The 20,615-nt window shown below is 48.0% G+C and overlaps 1 protein-coding gene across 1 annotated transcript; it reads right to left on the reverse strand.

Annotated features, from left to right (window-relative positions):
* Window positions 1-8,017: 8,017 nt before the first annotated feature.
* MRPS23 (mitochondrial ribosomal protein S23) lies at window positions 8,018-11,657 on the reverse strand. The gene is made up of 5 exons (XM_090025096.1): window positions 11,510-11,657; window positions 11,187-11,357; window positions 10,292-10,369; window positions 10,057-10,180; window positions 8,018-8,658 (listed from the first exon to the last, which is right to left on the reverse strand). The coding sequence occupies exons 1-5, from the start codon at window positions 11,554-11,556 to the stop codon at window positions 8,509-8,511; spliced, it is 570 nt and encodes a 189-aa protein (XP_089881222.1). The 5' UTR covers window positions 11,557-11,657; the 3' UTR covers window positions 8,018-8,508.
* Window positions 11,658-20,615: the final 8,958 nt, after the last annotated feature.

The raw sequence follows: 20,615 nt of genomic DNA on the forward strand, positions 1-20,615 counted from the left end.
GCTCAAGGTTTCAAAACAGTGGGGACTCCCCTGTGTCACTGTCCTGAGGAGACTTCCCCATCCCCAGCTTGGGAAAGCAAACAAGGAGCCTGGCCCAGAGAGTCCAGCCCAGGTTTTGACACTGAGCTTAATGCATGCTGCAACAGGCCAAGGAGATGTAGTCGGGGCTGGATAAACACTCCTGCAATGCAGTCCTGATCAGTAAAGCTCTTACGGTCCTCACCGGAAGCTCTCAGAGCCTTGATTAAAGGACCTTCCATTAACTGGGGGCACAACCCAGGCTACCCTTCTTATACCCAGCCCTGAATCACTTCACAACTTGCAAAGCCCTGTTCATTAAGACACAGGCACAAGTAGAAATAACTCCCTAGAGTGCTGTGCTCTATCATACTGCCTGCACCAAGGAGCTCTAGTTATCAGGCAGCAAGCGTAAGAGAAATTTGCTGTTATGCAGAGGACCCAGCACAGAGCCTCTATACGCCTATCTATGCCCTGTGCTGCCCATTTAAATGGTACCTATGGCTGATGCTGCCTGACAGGGGCGGACTCTGCCACCCCTGACAGGTTTGGGTTTTGTCATGGCATCAGAAAACAGAGTGGCAAAGCTCGTCACAATAAAAACAGAGCCCTGGTGGCAAGCTACATCTGCAAAGGGAACCAAAGATCACATGAAAGAGTAGCTCCAGGGACATCAGCTTAGTTGATTAAGAATCAACCCAGAAGTGCTAGAGCTCAGCAGCTGATTTGTAAAACCAAAGAAAACGAGGGTTGAAGGGACCTCAGGAGGTCACATCTAGTCCAACCCCCTGCTCAAAGCAGGACCAGCCCCAACTACATCATCCCAGCCAAGGCTTTGTCGAGCCTGTTCTTAAAAACTTTCAAGGATGGAGAATCTACCACCTCTCTGGGTAACCTGTTCCAGTGCTTTACTACCCTCCTAGTGAGAAAGTGTTTCCTAATATCCAACCTAAACCTTCCTTGCTGCAATTTGAGCCCATTGCTCCTTGTTGTGTCATCTCCCACCACTGAGAACAGTCCAACTCCATCCTGTTTGTATCCACCCTGCAGGTAGTTGAAGGCTGCTATCAAATCTCACCTCAGTCTTCTCTTCTGCAAACTAAATAGGTCAGTTCTCTCAGCCTCTCCTTACCAGTCATGTCCCCCAGCCCCTTAACCATTTTTGTTGCCCTGCGCCGGACTCTCCAATTTGTCCAGATCCTTTCTGTAGTGGGGGGCCCAAAACTGGAAACTACTCCAGATGTGGCCTCACCAGTGCAGAATAGAGGGGAAGAATCACTTCCCTTGATGTGCTGGTAATGCTCATACTAACGCAGCCCAGTCTGCCATTAGCCTTCTTGGTAACAAGGGCACACTGTTGACTCATATCCATCTTATTGTCCACTGTAACCCCCAGGTCGTTTTCTGCAGAGCTGCTGCTTAGCCAGGCAGTCCCCAGCCTGGACTGGTGCATAGAATTGCTCCGTCCTAAGTGCAGGACCTTGTGCTTGTCCTTGTTGAACCTCATGAGATTTCTTTCTAACACTACACAGTACCTACCTCCCAGCTCACCCTTCCTGGACCTGTTTTCTGTGCCTGGCTTATCATAGACTGCAAACTCCTTGAGGCTTGGAGTGCTGCTTACTCTTTGGAAGGTTTGATGCATCTGCGCACCATCTCTGGTCCCAAAAAGGTGAGGTTTAAGATTTTAAAATGGTAACAATGAGCCAACTGTTAAACAACAGTTCTTAGGAAAGGACAGTCAGGGCACATCACAGATGCAACTGGTGAGAGCACCGATAAGAACCAGTGGGCAGAGAGCAGACAGTGGTCTCCTGGAAAGCACGTGTTAATGAAGCCATTTGGTGGCATTTCTTTCCGCATGTGGAGAGCCTCAGACTCCAGCTCCGAGACAGTCCCTCAAAGACCTGCCTCAGCTGCTATGTCTCCCTGGCAAATGAGTGTAAAATGACCGACTTGCAAGCCTGCCGCTGTGAGCAGTCAAAGAATGCCAGCTGCAAAACCTAATCAGAATGTGCAATTCCCACAGCAAACCTGCCCTGATCCCATTCCTCCTGGACTTCCAGGCATTTACACTAATAAAACCTTTCTACCTTCAAGTGCAGCAAGGGAAGGTACTGCCTCCCTAGATGCAAGTGCCGAGCAATCAGATTGTCTTGCACCTGGGTTACAAAGGCCAGGGGCGCATTAGGGAATCTTAGTACAAATATGCAGTTTCTTAGCAAAGAAAGGCAAGCATCAAAACACTCCACTAAAACAAAGGTCCCAAGAGAGGCTGTGCTAGAGGCTCCACAGCTCAGTACCAGAGGACAGCTAACAGCTAACTGCCAGGGGAGTGATAGGCAAGTGGCCCCAAAGGCTACAGCTTTCTACAAGCTCCTGCAGCTCGCTGACAGAAGGGAAGACAAAGAGAAATGCTGTTTTACTGAAGTTTTGCTTTAGCAATAACAGGAACTGGAGTTGAGCATTTCTGGGTCATACTCATAGCTGTATTTACAAAGAATGTGCTGTTCTCTACCTCTGTGACATTAAAAGCTGGTAAAGGGCTGATCATCTGATTTTCAAAAGAGCTGGAGAATTATCATGGCTGCCCCAAATCTAGGATCATTACTTCCCTCCACCTTAAAGGGATCGCTTAATCTTCCAGCCTGTGCATGAAAATACTGTTAGAGATATATCAGGGCTCAGTAATATGTACCCAAGGAATGGTATGGTTTACCTTTGTCTATTGGAGAAAGCAAGGAACAAGAAGTCACGACTCCAGGGCTCTATGTCTACCACCGGCCCTCGCACGGCCTGGCGCTACCTGCTTAGCTGCTGGTGCCTCCATTCTCACCTAAAAACCAAAGACAACTTCTTGTTACATCAAAGCATGCAAATTCAGCATCCAATCTGCAACCCTTCCTCATGCAACTAGTCCTATTATTACCTCCAGTAGCATCCTTCCTATAACTGTGGATGAACCTACTCTTGGGCTACCTCTTTCTTGGATACCGCCCTTGGAGCAGTATTATTACATCTCAAAATGGCTCCTTTCTGATGATGGATTGCACCAACAGATCACCACAATTAGTTATCACCTTAAGGATTTCTCTTTAACACATCAGAGCCAGATACAGCTAAATTACTCAACAACATGCCATATCTGAGCTATAAATCCAGGTCCAGTGATACACTTTGTGCATTTATAGTCAACCAGTACGACGTGCACAGAAATCTCCTTTCCTAGCACTAAGTACAAATGTAACATTTGTGTCATATCTTATCACTAATGCCAGCAAAGTAAATTTGTAACCTTGGTGTAATTTCTACAGCACAGGGTAAGTGGTCAGATAATTACAGCAGGAGACCCTGGGCGGTAGGATCCTGGCCTTCACTTTAGGGTCTACCACCAACTTGTTACATGGCTGTGGGCAAGTTTCTTCAGCCGAAGTTTTCTAAGATGTTCAGTGATTTTAGATGTCCAGTGAGAGTGACCTTAAGCCTGTTTGCAGAGTTGCAGAGCTCTTCCAGTTCCTACCAGCCTAAATTGGGTTTTTTATTTCTTCTTCTTCTACCAAGATTGAGGAGCATCGTAACTGATATACTGGCATTTATTGTTAACGTAAAAATAGCCTGGCACCGAGACAGAGGGGCTAATAAATGTCCTCCATTTGGTTAGCTTTCAGAAAGAGAGAGGTCAGCAATTTAAGGTGGCCAAGATCAGTTAGCTTCTCTATAATGGGGTTCAGGAATGGGCAACAGCTAACGCCTGGTTCCAGTCATTAACAAGCATTGCAGTACTGGCAGACAGGTTTGCTCGGGCATAAGGACATGACATAAATGCTTGATTTTGTCCTGTGAAGGCAAAGGGCAAGTAAGAAGGTCACATCAGGCTCTTTTCCACAATAGAAGGGAAAGACTTGCTCAAAACACCATATTTGTTAGATGGTGGATTAAGTGGATTGGATAATGAAGTTTAGTTCCTTATCATGTCTGGGCTTAGCTGGAACCTCCTTTATTCCATCATCTCCTCCGATTACCATAACCAAACATGACCACTGTTCCTAAGGCACCCGTGGGTTTCTTTTTGAACATTTTTCATGGCTGTTTTGTTTTTTTCTGTGCTAGTATCTGATTGTGGTTAAAAAAAAAAAAGAAAGAAAGAAAATGTCAAAGCAAAACTAAATCCAACTATGAACTAATACCACATGAAAAGCAAATTGCCATCTTTGGATCTGACCTGGGTTTATAGACATTCAGATTCTTGGGGTTTGAGGTATAGGATTGAAGAATAAAATAGGTGAAAAAGCAAAAGGTCAGCTGAGAAAGAGAACAAAGATGCTTATGATTATGCGTGGCCTAAGAAAAACGCAAAACCCACAATTTTCCTTCCTTTTACAAAATTGTCTAATGCAGGATGAAAATAAAAGCTTATAGGAGATCTTCAGTCCTTTGGATTCCTCGGCAGCTTCTAGCTGTGGACTCGCGCACACTTTCTCAAAGCTGGTATTAGTGTAAAAGCAAGCTGATGTAAAACTATATTCATGGAAAAAATAAAGATACGGTGAAAAAGATGCTACAACTCCACCTAGTGGATAAAAGCCAAAGGAACACCATGCACACCAACTGAGTTTTTCACCGTGACATTTCCAAGCAATCGATACCTCATTATTAACTGTAATCACAAGCCTGCGTTTGTTTTTGTGGAAACGTACCTTAGAAAGGGAACACATGGCTCACTGGGCATTCCAGTGAGAGGGTCCTAAAAGCCAAAATAATTGTTCGTTGTGACCTTCCTACGCCCAAACCCAAGGTAGGAAAGATTGATTGTGTATCCTCTTCATCCAAGACACCCCCCCACACAAAACGAAAGAAAATCTTTAAAGCTTTGGATAAAGCTACTGACCTTTTGCTAACTGCTGGAAGGTAAAGGCTTGATAAATAATAAATAGCTCACCCCAGGCTTGTGCTTAGAACCTTTTAATTAAAATAGTCAAGTTACTCGCTAAGGTCACAGTGATTGACATTTGTGTCCAAGCACAGCAAAAACATCTATCAAGTGTTGAGCTTAAAAATTTTAAAAAAAAATAGAGCTCTGCCCTCAATTGCATTTCCTCCTAATTGCACAAAATGCTTAACTTCATGTCTTTTGCTAATGGACGCACCCCGGATTCCCCATTACCTACCAGCCATAACAAATCCTCGGTGCCAAAGAACAGTACTAACCGCTTGTCTGTCTAGAGCTGCTCAGCTGGAAGCTTCCTCAATATTGAGGTCAGCCAACAAACCACTATAGATTCCAAAGGATATTTCTACCCTGGTAGCTACCTAAAAGTAATTTCCCCATCTATGTTGCACAAGGGCTAATAACCTCCCTCATCAGCAGGGACACCTGACCCCTGCCAGTTCATTTAACATGTCCGTTCACTTAAATATTTCTAATCTTTCCTGTTAATTGGGCTATATTACCCACTTCAGAATAATAGTATGAATGCACTCCACCAAATTATACAGCTGCAGACCTATTGCTACATTATACTGGAATATGGCACAGAGTCAAATATAACTATAATCACAGGTCTGACAGCCAAATGACACTGTTACCATACAAATCAACTCCCTCTCAACCTGCCACACCACAGCACTTCAGTGTCTAAGCCAGACTAGGTTTGGTTACATGCAGCGGTGATAAACCAGAGCAAGCCTCAGCGGTCCTCACTTGTTTCTGGTTATCACAATGGATGGGTAATGCCAAATTGTTACATAGCCATTATTCAGCCATGCGTTCCCCATGTAGAATGTGGCTATAAGCAAAGGGAAGAAGGGGGAATTAATTCACTAGCTAGGACTATAATCTTAACACAGATGGCAGACTTCAAAATTGCCCTGCTTTGTAAGATCACTGACAAATGGTCAGGCCAGGAAGGTGCGGAGACAACACTGTATTGCAGGAGGTATGCATCTGCTGGTCCCTCTCCTTGGAGCCAGCTGGACTACACTGGCAACGATGGGCCTTGGATGAATAGCTTACAAAAAGAGCCTGTCAATGCTAAAGGCACAGGCAGCTTGCCATGCATCTTTTCTCCTAGCTACCAAAACCTCTATACAACCCTACACAAACATTTGCTGCAGAAGGCTCTTTCATGCCCTGCCGTGTCTAGGGGCTGATGAGTGCATCTACCCTTTCTCATACTTTTGTCCCCAGATTAAAATTTGAATGTCACAAGCTAATTTCTATTTTCCATCACTCACCTCGTCCTTGCTTACAAATATTAACATTTTTCCTCCCAGTGGCCTAGCACCTAGGCACGTCCCCAGCAGTTGCAGCCATGAGAGTACTAGCACAGGTGAGTAACAGGAATGTTTGCAGTCACGCCATCTGTGACAGGTGATCAACATGAACCTAGGAGATGGCATAGAGTGCAACCTCAGCAAGTCTGCAGATGACACCAAGCTGGGGTGGGTGGGGAAGTAGTAGACATGCTGGAGTGCAGGGCTAGAATTCAGAGAGACCTTTACAAGTTGGAGGATTGGACCAAAAGAAATCTCATGAGGTCTAGTAAGGACAAGTGCAAACGCCTGTGCTTAGGACAGAACAATCCCATGCATCAGTACAGACTGGAGGTCAACTGGCTGGGCAGCAGCTCTCCAGAAAGGGAGCCGAGGGGTGCAGTGGACACTCAGCTGAATGAGCCAACAGCATGCCCTTGTTGCCAAAAAGGCTAACAGACATACTAGGTTGCAAGGGTAGGAGTGCTGTCAGCAGATCAAAGGAAGTGATTCTTCCCCACAGTTCAGCACTGGTGAGGCCACAACTGGAGTAGTGTGTTGTGGTTTGGGTCCCCCCACTACAGAAAGAATCTGGACAACTTGGAGAATCCAGCGGAGGGCAACAAAAATGGTTAGGGTACTGGGGGATAACACCTTTGAGGAGAGGCTGAGGGAACCAGGCTTGTTTGGTCTGGAGAAGAGACGACTGAGAAGGGATTTAACAGCAGCCGTCAGCTCCCTGCAGGGCAGTTCCAAAGAGGATGAAGCTGGACTGTTCTCAGTGGTGGCAGATGACAGAACAAGAAGCAAAGGTCTCAAGTGGCAGTAAGGGAAATTTAGGTTGGATATTAGGAAAAACCTCTCAACAAGGGTGGTGAAGCACTGGAACCGATTACCTAGAGAGGTTGTGGACTCTCCATCCTTGGAGGTTTTTAAAGACCCAGCTAGACAAAGTCTCGGCTGGAATGGTCTAGCTGGGGATAGTTCTGCTTGGACTAGATGACCCCCTGACAACCCTACCAACCCTCATTTTCTATGTTTCTGAGTCCTGCAAATTACTAGTGTATTTATACAACTTCACTATGGTTCCAAAACAAGAGAGACATAAAAGAATCAATACTCGAAAAGTATCCCATTTTCTGCTTGCATCTTGTGTTTCCAAACTGTATGTTGTCATAACAAGGGGGGGGGTGTTGTTTATGCACCAGTAACTGAAGAACTGAAACGCAGAAAGTATGAATGGGAAAGATGGCAGGAAACCTAGATATGAAACCAATAAAATCTTTCCATTTTCTGGGAGGAGTGGGAGTTACTTGATGACTAAGTTTGGACTTTAAATCAAAACTACTTCTTCTAATTCAATCAGGAAAAAATATCCCAAACTGTAATGAGGTAAGTGTTGTTCTTCTATCAAAACATTTTTTTAAATTCAACTGGTAATTGCTTGGGAAGCAGAAAAGTAGAGTTCTGATCACCATGACAGCCTTCCCAAAACTGACCAGGCATTCTACTGCCTCCTCTTCTGCAGACTATTTTGCAAAAAAGCACTCACCTCTGCCCTCCACAAACCTTGCGAGATCTTAGCCTCTCACTTCAGAGAGGGCCACCAACTGCCATCAAGAGCTGTAACAAGGTTAACTCACAATGATCAATTTGTCAGGAATAGTTATGGTTTAGCAGATGATAAAGGTGGAATGGGAGAAAGTGTGTTGCCCATTTAAACAGTACTTGGGGCTAAAAATCAATATGCTGGTTTGAAATCATTTTATACAAGTTTTAGGACATGAGACAGTACACCATACACCACTCCAATATGTATAAAGAAAGGGAAATTCAACCATGAGTTGCAGAGACATCCAGTCTGCCCAGTGTGAGAAAGAAAGTTACCCCTATACAGACAAAAAAGCAATACTCCTAAAGAGTGAATATAATCCAAATTTAATAGTCTAATCCACTGTAAACTCCAACACATTTTCCACTTCAGGATACAAGAAAGCCCTGAGCCTTTGAGGACAAACTCCATTTTAAAGGTGGGAGGTGGGGTAGGGAATCAATGCTGAAGTTAGCATCTCACACAGGTTCATGCAAGGCAACACAATTCAACAACTGAACTATGCTTCATTCATGTAACCATCTTATAGTCCAACGGTTCATGTGGACCATCATTGTTCAACCAGACCACGGGTGGGTAACATGTTACATTATGTCCCAGGGCAACTGAGCTGAGCAACAAAACTGCTAGGATGGTAAAGGATTTTCCTTCTGCCCTTCTGTGGATTCAAGCTGCTGCTCTTCATGAACTTGCTTCTGTTTCCGAAGCATCTTCAATGAGTCTGGCAGCGTCATTCTGAATGCTGTTTCAGCAGGCTTACCAGCCTTTAGTGTTACCTACAGTTTAGAGGCAGATGATCACCGGGAAAAACAAAGACAGAGATTTTATTGAAAAGTGGAATCAAAAGTAATAGTCCCCACATGTGCCCCACAAGACCCATGCAAGAAATACAGCTTTAAAGCTCTGACTATAATCTGAGTTCAAGGTCAAGGCATGGGGAAGGTCAAGCAGAAAACATAAGTGAAATGGAGTTGCCACAGGTCTGGACAAATCTGACTTTGATCTCATCGTTCCACTTTTTCCTCAGCCATCAACAGATTTTCATCTGATTGCTGCTCTGTATCCAGAACCTCATCCATCCTCCTCCTCAGGATCCTTTTCAGAGGAGAAAGGTTGCTGGTGATCAGTGTTGGGCCATTAGAACAATCAAGGGAATGGAAAGTCTATCAAAGGAAGGGAAGCTAAGAGTCTGTCTACACTGCACAATATGCTGCCACGTTGAGATACCTGAGCTATCTTGAATGCTTCAAAGAATACAGCCGTGTTGGTGTTGGGCTCTGTCCAGGCTAACCAACCCTGCTTTGTTCTCTATGTTCAAGTTAGCTCAGATACCTCCATGCAGCACCGTATTGTAGAATACAAAATACACCTTTAGTCGAGCAAAGGGAAGGGAGTATGAATGCTCTCTATAAATATATTAGAGGTAAACAGCAGGGAAGGAGAAGAGCGAGAAGCTAAACAACAAAAGTTGGCATAAGAACAAATGGGTATGAACGCTGGCCATTAATAAATCTAGGCTGGAAATTACAAGGTTTCTAACCATCAGAGCAGCGACACTTTGGAACAGCTTTCCAATCACAGCAGCAGGAACAAAAAAAATCCTATTGGGTTTTAAACCAGCAAAGCTCCACTCTATAAAAGGGATTATCCGACACAGCTGTCCATGACAGCAGTAGATTCAAATATGTGACCCAGGAGGTCTCTTCAATCCTATGTTCCTATATGCAATTAGCAGAATAAAATTCAGCAGATGATGATAAGCACATTCAGTGAGCACGAGGTATTCTTGTGAATGCTACTTATTTGCCTCCCAAACTGTATACAAATCACTCACTTCAAACACTAGGAACAAGATTAAAGAATAAATGCATATTAACTAGCAAGAATGCATCATGTTAGTTAACTACTGCAGGACGCCTGGAGAAATATGCTGAGACATTAGAGAGCAATACATCCCCATGTTATGACACTGTATGTACATACATATAGACTGAGGGAATACACTCTATTAGTTTTGAAATGCACCATTTGTGAAAGCTGCTGGCCTCCTGACACTAGCAACTGAAGTCCCCTAATTCAAAGCAAGCCAGCCTGACCTGGAAGCAAAAGTTTCTGTATTACTGACCTATTAACCTATTAAGTATTTTTTTTTTATTTTAATAATAAATGCTTACATTGGTAGCTGTTCTTCTCCGCAAAATGGTCCCCTGTGTTAAAAGTAACTTTCCCGTTTCCTCAAACAGATTTTCCTCCTTAATTTGTCCTTCTTTCTTCAATTTATTGAATTCCTCCACAAACCTAGAATTCAAGATACCGATTATTTACTAACAGTCGTAAAAATATAAGTATTTTTATAACTGGGAAAGAACCATTCCGAGTTAATTCTAACGCGAGCACAACAGGTCTTACCTCTGGCAAGAGGATTTAAAGTTTGGTTGGAGGAGCTGAAAGGGTCTCGGACCACTCTGATAAACTTCATAAAATTTCCTATTTGATAAAATAAATAGTTTCAATGTTTCATTTCTTTGCGTACAGGCGATATATTCTGACAGAGAAGTTAATGAATAGACAGAGCCAGGGAACAGCTAAGTTAGGATAAACAAAGACAGACACCCTCCAACTACTTCTCTTTCCAGTCACTGTCCTTTAGATGTATGTTTTTTAATTCAAGCATCCCAATGGGCTTTAACAGGTGCTAATTAATCCTTACTATGCACTGGTGGGACGCCAAAACAGCACCACTTCTTTGGTGGGTTAAGCCAAGCTGAGAAAGGCAACATGAGTTTGTGACTTGCCAAAGAATAGGTAAGAAACAGGAGCAGAAACGAACTCGCAGCCCTACTCCTCGCACACACCCACAAGCAAGGCCCTACGGACACCCAAACACAATGGAAGTGTTGTTCAATGGAAAGGTGCTAAACTGGTGAGCTGCTGTCGGCATCCTCCCGAACAAGTCACGTACAAGCCACCCATGCCGCGGAGGGGAAAGAGGAGGCTTCCAAGTGCGGACGAGCCGGGAACTGAAGTGACAGCATCAGGAGACATACTGGCACTTCCAAGCAGGCGCACCCCCAAAAACACAGTTGCAGGCTCCCAGGCGGCCGCAACCAAGCAGCAATGCAAAAAAAGAGGCGGCCATGTCTATCTCCCCCAACAAATACACGCAGATACGCCACGAGCACCGAAGAGACGCATTTTAAAGCCTCGGCGACGAAACCGCAGCAGCACCCGCCAGCCAAGCCAGCATCCCCGGGGGAGAAGCGAACCCCCTCCGGCAGGCACGCAAGGGCCGGGGGCCACTCACGCTCGGACAGTGTCCTCCGGGTACAGGATGTCTGGCACCATGTCCTTGACTTCGCGGTAGTAGCGCGGGGGGGCACGATACAGCGGCTCGCGGAGCGGCGGGAAGGCGGCATACACGTCATACCAGAGGGGAGGCTTCTTCAGCAACCCAATGCGTATCAGGTTCGTCGTGCTGAAGCAAGAGACAAGGCAAGGGTCAGGGAAACGCTGCCAAGGCTTCAGGACCCTCCCTGCACCCCCACCTCCTCGCACCCACCCCTGGGGTCCCACCTCCCTGCAGCCCAAAGGGAATTGCCCTTCCCCAGCCCATGCCCCGGGCCCTACCGGCTGAACAAGGTGCCCAGCTTCTCCAAGCGACTGTTGCCCGCCATGGCGCGCTAGGCCTCCCCCAGTAACAACGGCGTCTAACAACAGCCCGCGCTTCCGGCGGAAGCGGAAGCGGAAGCGGAAGCAGCAGCCACGCCGACGGCCGAGCCATCGATCGGGCGAAGGGGCCTCGGAGGCAGCAGTAGCTGGTCGCCGAGCGGCCCCGCCGAGCCAGGCAGAAGCAGCCGATGGCCGAGCGGGACGGATCTGTGATGTAGCTACTGGGATGCTGCCCCTGAGAGCAGGGAGTGGGGGTGGGGGGCTGGGCTGCTGCCCCCTCCCCCCCCACCCCCGCCACAAAGCAGCAGGTTGCCGGGCCCAGGCTTGCTGCACATGCATGTCATGCCACGGGCACGGCCTGCCACACCACCGCCATGCATCGCACACCTGGGTGCTGCATGCAGAGCACCTGCCCCGGCTGTGATTTCGCCCTCTGCAAGCCCCTGTGGCCTGCAAGGACTCCAGCTCCCAGATTTGAGCCCTAGGACTGGTCTGCCTGCTGCTTCACCCCAGGCACGTGCTCACGCCAGGGGTCCTAAATCCCCTGGATGGGGCAGAAGTCCGCACGGCGCTGCGGGAACCACACTCCCGCACACATGTGCGTCCAGCCCGTCTCCTGCTCACCCCGGCTACAGGCCTCGCAGCAACACTCATGGCAGCTGCTGGCAAAGGCAGTGTAGTCCGCCCCCGGCTGCACGAGGGCATCCATAGAAAGCGGAGCAGCTTTCCTTGGAGAGAAGGCCCTCGCTGCCCCCGATAGCTGGGACACTACAAGCACCTTGCCCCTTTCCTCCCTCGCAGGCCACCGTAGGGAAGGCAGCAAGGAGTCCAGGGAGACTTGTGCAGCCAAAGGCAGGCTCTGTGCGGGGTCTTGCAGGTTGATGGCCCCCGTCTGCCAGGCCGAACCTGGTTTTGTGAGGCTGAAGGGCTCAGAGAATATGCGGATAGGACTTGGAGTTTCTTCCTAGGGAAAATTATGGCTTTAGATTTAGCTTGGCTAAAACATCCTTGTCCCCTAGCAGCCAATGCAGAACAAAGTTGGCGCCTCGCTGTAGGTCAGCACAAAACCTCCAGCCCAGCCACCTTTAAGGGGCCAGTGTCATAAGGAAGCCAAGGATGCAACAAATTTCTCTTCTGTCCCCGTAACCCTGCCACGCAGTGCTTCCCCAACACTAGTGTTACAGCCTGCCTGCAGGGTGGGGGGAAGCCTTCAGCCCTGTCGCTGTGCAAGGGGATGCCAGTCTCAGCGCTGTCTGGCCTCGACTCTAAAAGCAGACACTTAAAAACCCCAAAGTCTGAACTGCCAAATCCCAAGATATTCATGAAAAGCAGCAATCCTCCCCGGGCCTTTGCTGCGCTGCCACATGCCCACGTGACGCAGGAGGACACTGGAGGACAAGTGCGATCAGCACTACCAGCGTGCGTGTCTGAAAAGGGAATTTCTCTGCCAGGCTAAAAATAGGCCCGCTGTGGCTCGTCGCTCTGTCAATGTTGTGATTTGTTTCTAATTGCATCTCACTTCTATGATTAAACATCCTGAAACATCTCTGGCAGGGAATATTATTTCAACCACGCCTTATCTTGATTGCCCTCCTATTCCAAACACAGAATTTTGATGTCTAAATAGTATCACACAACTGAGGGGAAAAAAACTCCCTTCCCCCCTGCAAACACTGCCTTCGAGAAGCCGGCATTCAAGGTGCTACAAATAAATCACTCTCACAAAGTAGGGCGATTACTGCAGTAATGGCAACCCACGCAGCCAGGAGCCGAGGCACAGCTGCCTGAATGAATGAACAGCATGCGAAGTTTTGTACCATTGTAGTATGTGACATGCTGTCAGGAATATCTGCTGGTTGCCATTACCTTCCAACATCCACTGCTCCAGTTTATTGGTTTAAAAGAGCATGGCTCAGTAAAAGTCAGACATCTCAAACCAAGGTTTCTGAAGTGCCACTTATAACTTGGCATGGTTTGCTCAGATGCACACTTCTGCCTGCACAAGCACAGAGTCCAATCATTGAGCAGCCGGGAGAGGTGGATCTGTAACTGGAGGCGTAATGCCTTGGAGAATTAGGGCACTTACTGAGGTGCTAGAGTAGAGAGCTACGAGTCCAAAGGGAAGCTGCAACCTTTGGAAGTCTTGGCCTTACGAATGAGGGTAAGCGAAGATGATGAAATGTTTCGGTCTAGAAGGTTGACAGCAAAATCCCAAGCTGCAAACCGACAGCAGCAATCGCATTATGCACGTCGAACCCGTGCCTGCTTGGCTTCCAGCTGATTGAGTTAATCCCTTTTGCCTTGGCCTGCTCAGACTCCCATCTCAGATGGCAGATGAGGAATGAGGGCATTCAGGTTGGGGAGCAGGGGCACCTGCCTAGAGAAATGGACATCTGTATCTTACTCATTTCAAAAGGATGAAAGAACAAATCAAGAGGCCCTGTGATAGATACTAAGCCCATTCAGGAGGAAGAACACGGGTCTGAGGGTGCATTAGGGCACCCTCCAACTGACACACAGCAGAGCCTGTAAGCTTAGACCATCTGTCTGCAAATAAAGCCCGCACGGGTTTCAGGCTCATGTAGCCACTCAGCTTTCAGCTCACTTAATTCCTCGCCAAGTAAGAACAATCTGCATTATCCTGACCGATCTGGAGTCCTCCCTCCGAGTGTCCCTCACACCCCTGCTCATCCTCCTATTGGTGCCAGAGCACCCGTAACTCCCATAAGATGCAAGGTCTTGGAGAGGGGAGAGAGGGAGAAAGATACCACACACATCTCAAGACTGGCAGGGGACCAGCCTGGTCTTTGTTGCATTGTAGAAGCAGAACTGGTAGAGTCTGCCAGGAGCCATGGGCCTGGTACTAGGGCTACGCTGGAACAGCAAATGCTAGATCCCTTGTCCTGGCCACTGTGTTTGCACAGCCAAGGGCAAGAGCCCGCTGCTCTGGTCTAAGGGCAGTGGTCACCTAGTCAAAGCTTGTGCCCCCTCCCACCTAGTTCAAAAAAGGGGGCGGAGTTCAAATGAAGGGACCCAGTCTCCACTGCTGTCTATCCTTTGTCATCGCCTACTCCCGTGCAAAAGGAACATGATATTATAACATAACATCTCACACCCACTTTTTCCAGTACAACAGCCAACCCCATAGGGCCCAGCAGTGCAGAACTGGGTCTGCTATATTTGCACTGATGTTTCAGTGAGGGCTCCTAACACCCGCTCACCGTCTCCACCAGGGAGCAGCAGGTGTAACATATCACAGATGCTCACAGGCTGGCTTCCCCTAAGGGTTTTTTTTTATTATTATTCCTTTTTTAAATATCTTATTTGATTTATGGATTTCACAGTGACGATGAAGGTATTTGCTCCAAGCAAACAGCCCTTCTTGCACCTCCAGGATTTCCAGGAACCTGACTTCCAAGAAACGCATCTCGAGGACTAGCTATATCGCCCCGTTCTTTGCAAGAGATGAGTCAGTGCAGAATACACACACACTCATTTCAGAAAGCAGGCACTTAATCTGGCTCCTGCCCAGCGTTACAAAGGAAGGAGCACGAACATGCAGCAGAGACTGACACAAAGCAGCAAAGTTTCAACCCCGATCCAAAACTTCCCTGATCTGCGGGACAACCTGGCTGCAGTTGTGGTTGGGGACTTTTTAAACCATCTCCATTAAAATCTGTAGAGAAGCAACATTCTCCCCCTCCCTAAGTGAAATATAAAGGAAAAAAGCTTCTTCCCACAGCCGTACGCATGGTTGTTCCAAGGAGCTGCCGGGCTCTGACCTTTTAAACTGGTTTGAAATGCCCTGCACTCTGCCCTGCAGTGCTGGCAGGTTAATCACAGGAATTATCAGTTGAAGCAGAGAGACAGCATCGTTTTCCCAGCACTGATACTGGCAGTAAATAATGCACGTTATAATGGCAGTAAATAATGCACAGTCTTTGTCCAGCCCACTCCCTCCACAGCTCCTGAGGAACATTATAATGAACAGAGCTTCGAAGGGTCTGCGAGGGAGCTTGGCTATGCCAGTTCTGTTCAAAAGGGAAGCAAGGGTTGGGAAATAAATGAAGGGATTTGGTCAAGGCCACCACCTCAGTCAGTGGCAGAGCCCCATGCTGTAGGCACAAGCCTCTCTCACCAGCAATGAACTCCAGAGTATCTTTAGACTCCAAACTTGGCATTTCGGACATACAGCCTGTAGTGGCAGCCTATGGATTTCTGGATCTACAGTGAAAATGTAGCTCAGGATCTTCCTGGGAGACTGCTGCTGTCCCTCGCCCATAGAGTCATGGCTGCAAGAGGCGGCACATCTGAGCACAAAGCTCCTTGATTTGACAGAGTCATCTCTGCAAAGGGGCCTGAGCTCTGGAGGCAGCTCCCTCCTGCTCCGGCACCCACAAAGCAGGTCTGTTTACAGTTCTGGGTGCAAAGGGTGCCTGGGGTTGCATCCTGCTGGCTGGAGAAATTCTGGCCTTTGCCATCGACTCTTAGCTCTGGACAGGCCACAACACAGCTAAAGGGACTGCAAACAAGTCAGCCTTTCACTTCTCTGTGCCCAGCCAGTGGGTGAAAGCTGCTACGCTCTGACACTCGCTCAGGAGCCTGGGCGAAGAGAGCAAGCGGCCTCGAATCTGCTTGCCGATGGGCACATGTCTGCATCGGAAGCAGCCAAATAAAACCAAGCCTCCTCGCTAGCTGTCCGCAGAGAACAGCAAATAGAGAGTACGCTATTCTCCCCCTGCCTGGGAAAGTGGGCCCTGTTGTTGCCCGTTCTGTACCTGGTCTGTGGTCATTGCTTGTATGGGCATATTAGAACTAGACTCATCTTTGTGCAATTCTCCGACTGCCCACTGCAAGGCAATAGCATCCCAGCCCTGGCAAGGAATCCACAGCTGTCCCAGCGTAGGGAGGGCAGACGCACGTGGAGCATCCACCAGCGGGTGTCCAGAGGAAGGCAGCACCTAGGAAATGAAGGGAAGGTTAGCAGAGAAGGCAGGGAGGCACCAGGAAGGGAGCTCTCGTGGTCTCACCTCACCACCCATCAGTTCCTAAGTCATATTTCATGCATGTCAGTGGGGGGGTGGGGGGAATCTCAAATGCTCACCATGCCAATGAGGCTGGCAGTTCTCCCTATTCCACCAAAGCTGGTCTTGATGAATCAAACTAGACACCTGCCTAGTCCTATGGTGGGGGTATCCAAACACCCCCACATAGTGAACCCAGGGCTCCTCCAGATTTAAAAGCAATGAGTTCGGGAGCCATCTATTTCCCCAATGCCTTAACGGTGCTACTGTTGGCAAGAATAAGAAGCCAACAATGCCTTAAAGGCCAGTAAAGCCTAATGAGCCCGCAGCAGTTGGCCAAAGCAGCCACCGCGCTGGTGTCTGCTACAGCCCAGTTGAGCAGACACGTGCAAGGGTTGGGTAAGAAGAGCAGGACTTGCTGCTGTGAGTCGCTGGGGGGGCCAGGCCTCAGACCTGCCAGTAGCATCCCCAGTTGGCCAGCTCCCCTCGAGGATTTCGGGGAGGGAAGGAAACAGTTGAAGCTCGAACTCGAAACAAATCAAAGCAGGAGAACCCCACACATGGGTGTTCGCATCTATGTCGAGATGCGCTACCAGGAAGCGCAGCAGTGTTCACGACGTGCCAATCTGGACACTCAGCACAAAGTGCAGCACTGAACACGAATAACCCGTATTTCAGAAATAATGCATTATAATAAATTTATTTCCATTCCACCCAGAGACAGCACACTGGAGCCAGGCTGCTGTATATTTGACAGACATGGAGGAGTTGGTGTATTACAGATAATGAAATAGTTTAAGGAAACTGCACGTACTCCAGCCCCGAGAGACCTATTATTTTCAGAATTAAGTGGGTAACTCGCCACGTTTTTTATCGAATGCCGTTCCACGCTGCTGTAGCCGACTACAGGCGCACCGCGGGCTCATCTCAAGGTGGTTGAGCCAGTTTTGCTCAGGGAAAATAAACCCTAGTTACAGAAGATTCGCTATTGATTTCACTGGCAAAGAGCCCAACTAATGCCCACTGAACTCAGTGGAAGCCCTTGCACTGGCTCGCGGCCTGCACGCCCCCACATTTCTCACGTGAAATGGATGGATGCCTGCTGCGTGCCCCCTACGCTAGCATGCAACTGCCAAGGTCATCCATGTTAACTGGGAAATCACTCCTCAGCATAACATCGTTTATCTTAAGTCACCGGGGTTGAATCTCCTCTCCCAGGCTGAGCAAAGCCGGAGCGCAGGGGCTTTGCCTTGAGCCAAGTGGCAATGCTGCGTTACACCAACAAAGACATAAAACCTCCTCACTCACCTTGCAATCCCTTCGTAGCCTCCTTGGTCCAAGCACGAGCCTGAGGACGAAAGGTCAATACCCGTTCGATATGGGGGGACTGCAGGTCCCCGGGACATGTGGCTTCATTTGGCTCTCACTGTAGCCACCAGCTGTTGACCTCCATGCCACAGATGAAAGCTGACCTCTTGCAAGACTTGGCAGTGGGGTCCCGTGCTGGCAAAGAATACCTTGCCCAGCTCCCACCTCCTGGGCCAGGCTTCAGATGGTTTCCCTGATCCGGGATCTACCCTCCCAAAGCACGGCCATGAGTCATGAGCAAACCAAAGCCACCAAAACTAATATCTCCCATCCCGAACACCAGTATGCAGGTCCTTCTAAGTTCAAGAGCCCAGGCAAGTTGCATCTTTCTGGAAGAGGGAGAGCATGACTCTTGCTTCCTCTCAGGAAAACTTTCTGCGGGCTTAAAAGTTTCCTGTACCATAAACGGGGGGTGGGAACTTGAGTCAAAATTTTAACAGAGGCTGTGCACCTTCTCTCACTCCCCCCGTCTAGGCCTGCGTATATGTTTTCTGTTGCAACTGATATCAGACAAAAAAAACGAGGTTTTTAAACAAAACCATTTTTCTCCCGCCCCACAAATGGTGCCTGCTTTTGAAAGGGAAAAAACCCTGGCCTGGCCAGCACTCCAGGCCAACTGGGCCATTTTGATTTGGAAAGGGTGTCACAACCCCCCGTGGCCCCGTTCTCTATGGGGCAGGCTCCATTTCTCCTCTTTCCCTTCCCAAAGGTAGGCCTACACTATGGGCTGCAGGCCAAATTAGGTCCCTTCTGAGCATTGTGTTGTTGTACTTAAACTGCTTCTGGTAACCCAGTAACTCGGGTATCTCTACCCCAGGGGTAGGTAACCCCTGGCACGGGCATTTTGCTTGGCCTGCGCGCCTTGGGGTGGACGGCAGGCAAGGGGCCGGGGCTGCGTCGCCACAAGGATCAGGCCCCTCGCGGCTCCCCTGCCATCGGCCCCGGCCCCTTGGACAAGCAGGTCCGAGTTTGCAGGTGTTTTTGGCACTCTGTCCAAAAACGTTGCCGACCCCTGCTCTACACCGAGTGTAGTCTGTAAGGCCAAGGGAGAAACTGAGGTGTGTCCTGCGAGATTAGCCCTTTTTTCCCCCAAGGAAAAAAAAGCCCATTTTCTGACCGACACTCATTCAAATGCAATTGAAAGAGCCTTTTTAGGGCTCTTCTGCAGCAGGCAGGCTGTGTACAGAAGTCCTCCCTTCTGCTTCCGCGAAGCCCCGAGGTGGAAAGCGGACATACGAAGGATTGCGAGAGCCTCGCTGTTTGAAAGGAAATAATAATCTCTACCAGATTAACCTTTAAGAGCAGTGCCTGGAACTAGAATGAAGAACAAACTGGCTTCACTCATAGTTTCGATTTCTCTGGTTCACCTTTGCTGGTAAAAAAAGAGAAAAGAAAAAAAATCAAAGGCAAAGAAAACCAAAAGCAGTAAGAGTACAACGTGACTTTATTATATGAATTACTATTAAACATCTTCAAGAAAAAAAATCACTTATGGAAATAAATTCTAAAATAGCAACACTCACAAACGTCACAGAAGTCTTTTTTGTTTTATTTTGGGGAGGGTTTTTGTTCGTTTTGTAGAGAAGCAATACAAAGGTCACTGAGTATTGTACACCATTATAGAAGAAATGCGTTTTGGCTTTCAAGCCTTTCATAGCAGCCTTTCCATTTGTTATACCTGAATTTTAAAAAAAAGGAGAGGGGGAGAATCACTCTTCTTCTGCTATGGCAATACTTTATACCCCCTGGACGTTTTGAAATGGCTACCAGGTTATGTCGTTCAGAACGGCTTTGTCTAAAGTAGGAGCTTGTACGGTTTGCTGTTAGACTGGATTAGCTGACGCATCCTACGGAGACACAGACAAGGCAGTGTGCCTTAAAGCAGAGATCAGCAAACTTTTAGGAGCGATGGGCTGAATTAATGGAGCTAGGTCCGATGTCCCCCCCCCCCCCGCCACCTTGCTGCGGTGTCGTCAACATCCCCTGCCGCCAAATTGCAGTCGATGTTCTGGCTGCTTTGGCCAGATGCAGTCAGCTGGCGGGGCGGGTATGGTCTGTGGACCACAGGTCACTAACCCGTTCCTGAGCCGCGCGTACGAAGAACTCGTAGGAGCTGGCACATCTTGAGCAACATGTGCCAACAAAGCGCCTTTACATCTCACTCGAAGCCTGACACCCATTGTACACAATTAAAGAATGCTGCCTAACGACCTTAGTCCTCTCCCATTCGCTTTAGTGAATCAATCGCTTAAACCCACTAAATGCTCTCTACACTGCTTGGCTTCTTTTTTTTTTTTTTTTTTTTTTTTAATATCTACACTTTGGGTCTATGGGGAATCAGACCTTGGGATGGGATGTCCTGCAATGTAAGAGCCTCCCAGTTGGCTGTGAAGGGAGTAAATGATGCTCAGTAGCTTGTACCCATAATGAAGACAGCTTGAGATCAGCCCAAGGAGAGGGAGGAGGGGGCAGCCAGCTGCCTCTGGTCTTTTATGAAGGGTATGCTGACAACATGGCTCTAAGGAGCTGCGTACATGAACTTGATGTCCTAGCGGTCAGTCTAGGCAGGAATGAACTGTGTTTACCACCTAGCTGTGGTTAATCCCATGCTTTGGGTAGCATTACCTGTGATTAGATGATGTGACAGTAAGCCGACTTGTCCTTGTCTACAG

Source organism: Crocodylus siamensis, chromosome 13, assembly GCF_052110815.1.
Source record: "Crocodylus siamensis isolate JL-2025a chromosome 13, ASM5211081v1, whole genome shotgun sequence".
NCBI classification, from domain to species: domain Eukaryota; kingdom Metazoa; phylum Chordata; order Crocodylia; family Crocodylidae; genus Crocodylus; species Crocodylus siamensis.

Bases quoted from the DNA above. Each gene is read 5' to 3' on its own strand.
- MRPS23 (XM_090025096.1), bottom strand. From the start codon at position 11,556: ATGGCGGGCAACAGTCGCTTGGAGAAGCTGGGCACCTTGTTCAGCCG. The intron at 11,358-11,509 runs GTAGGGCCCGGG...CTCTTGCTTCAG, and splicing joins CTGGGCACCTTGTTCAGCCG to CACGACGAACCTGATACGCA. The intron at 8,659-10,056 runs GTAAGCATTTAT...TCTAAACTGTAG, and splicing joins GGAGAAGAACAGCTACCAAT to GTAACACTAAAGGCTGGTAA.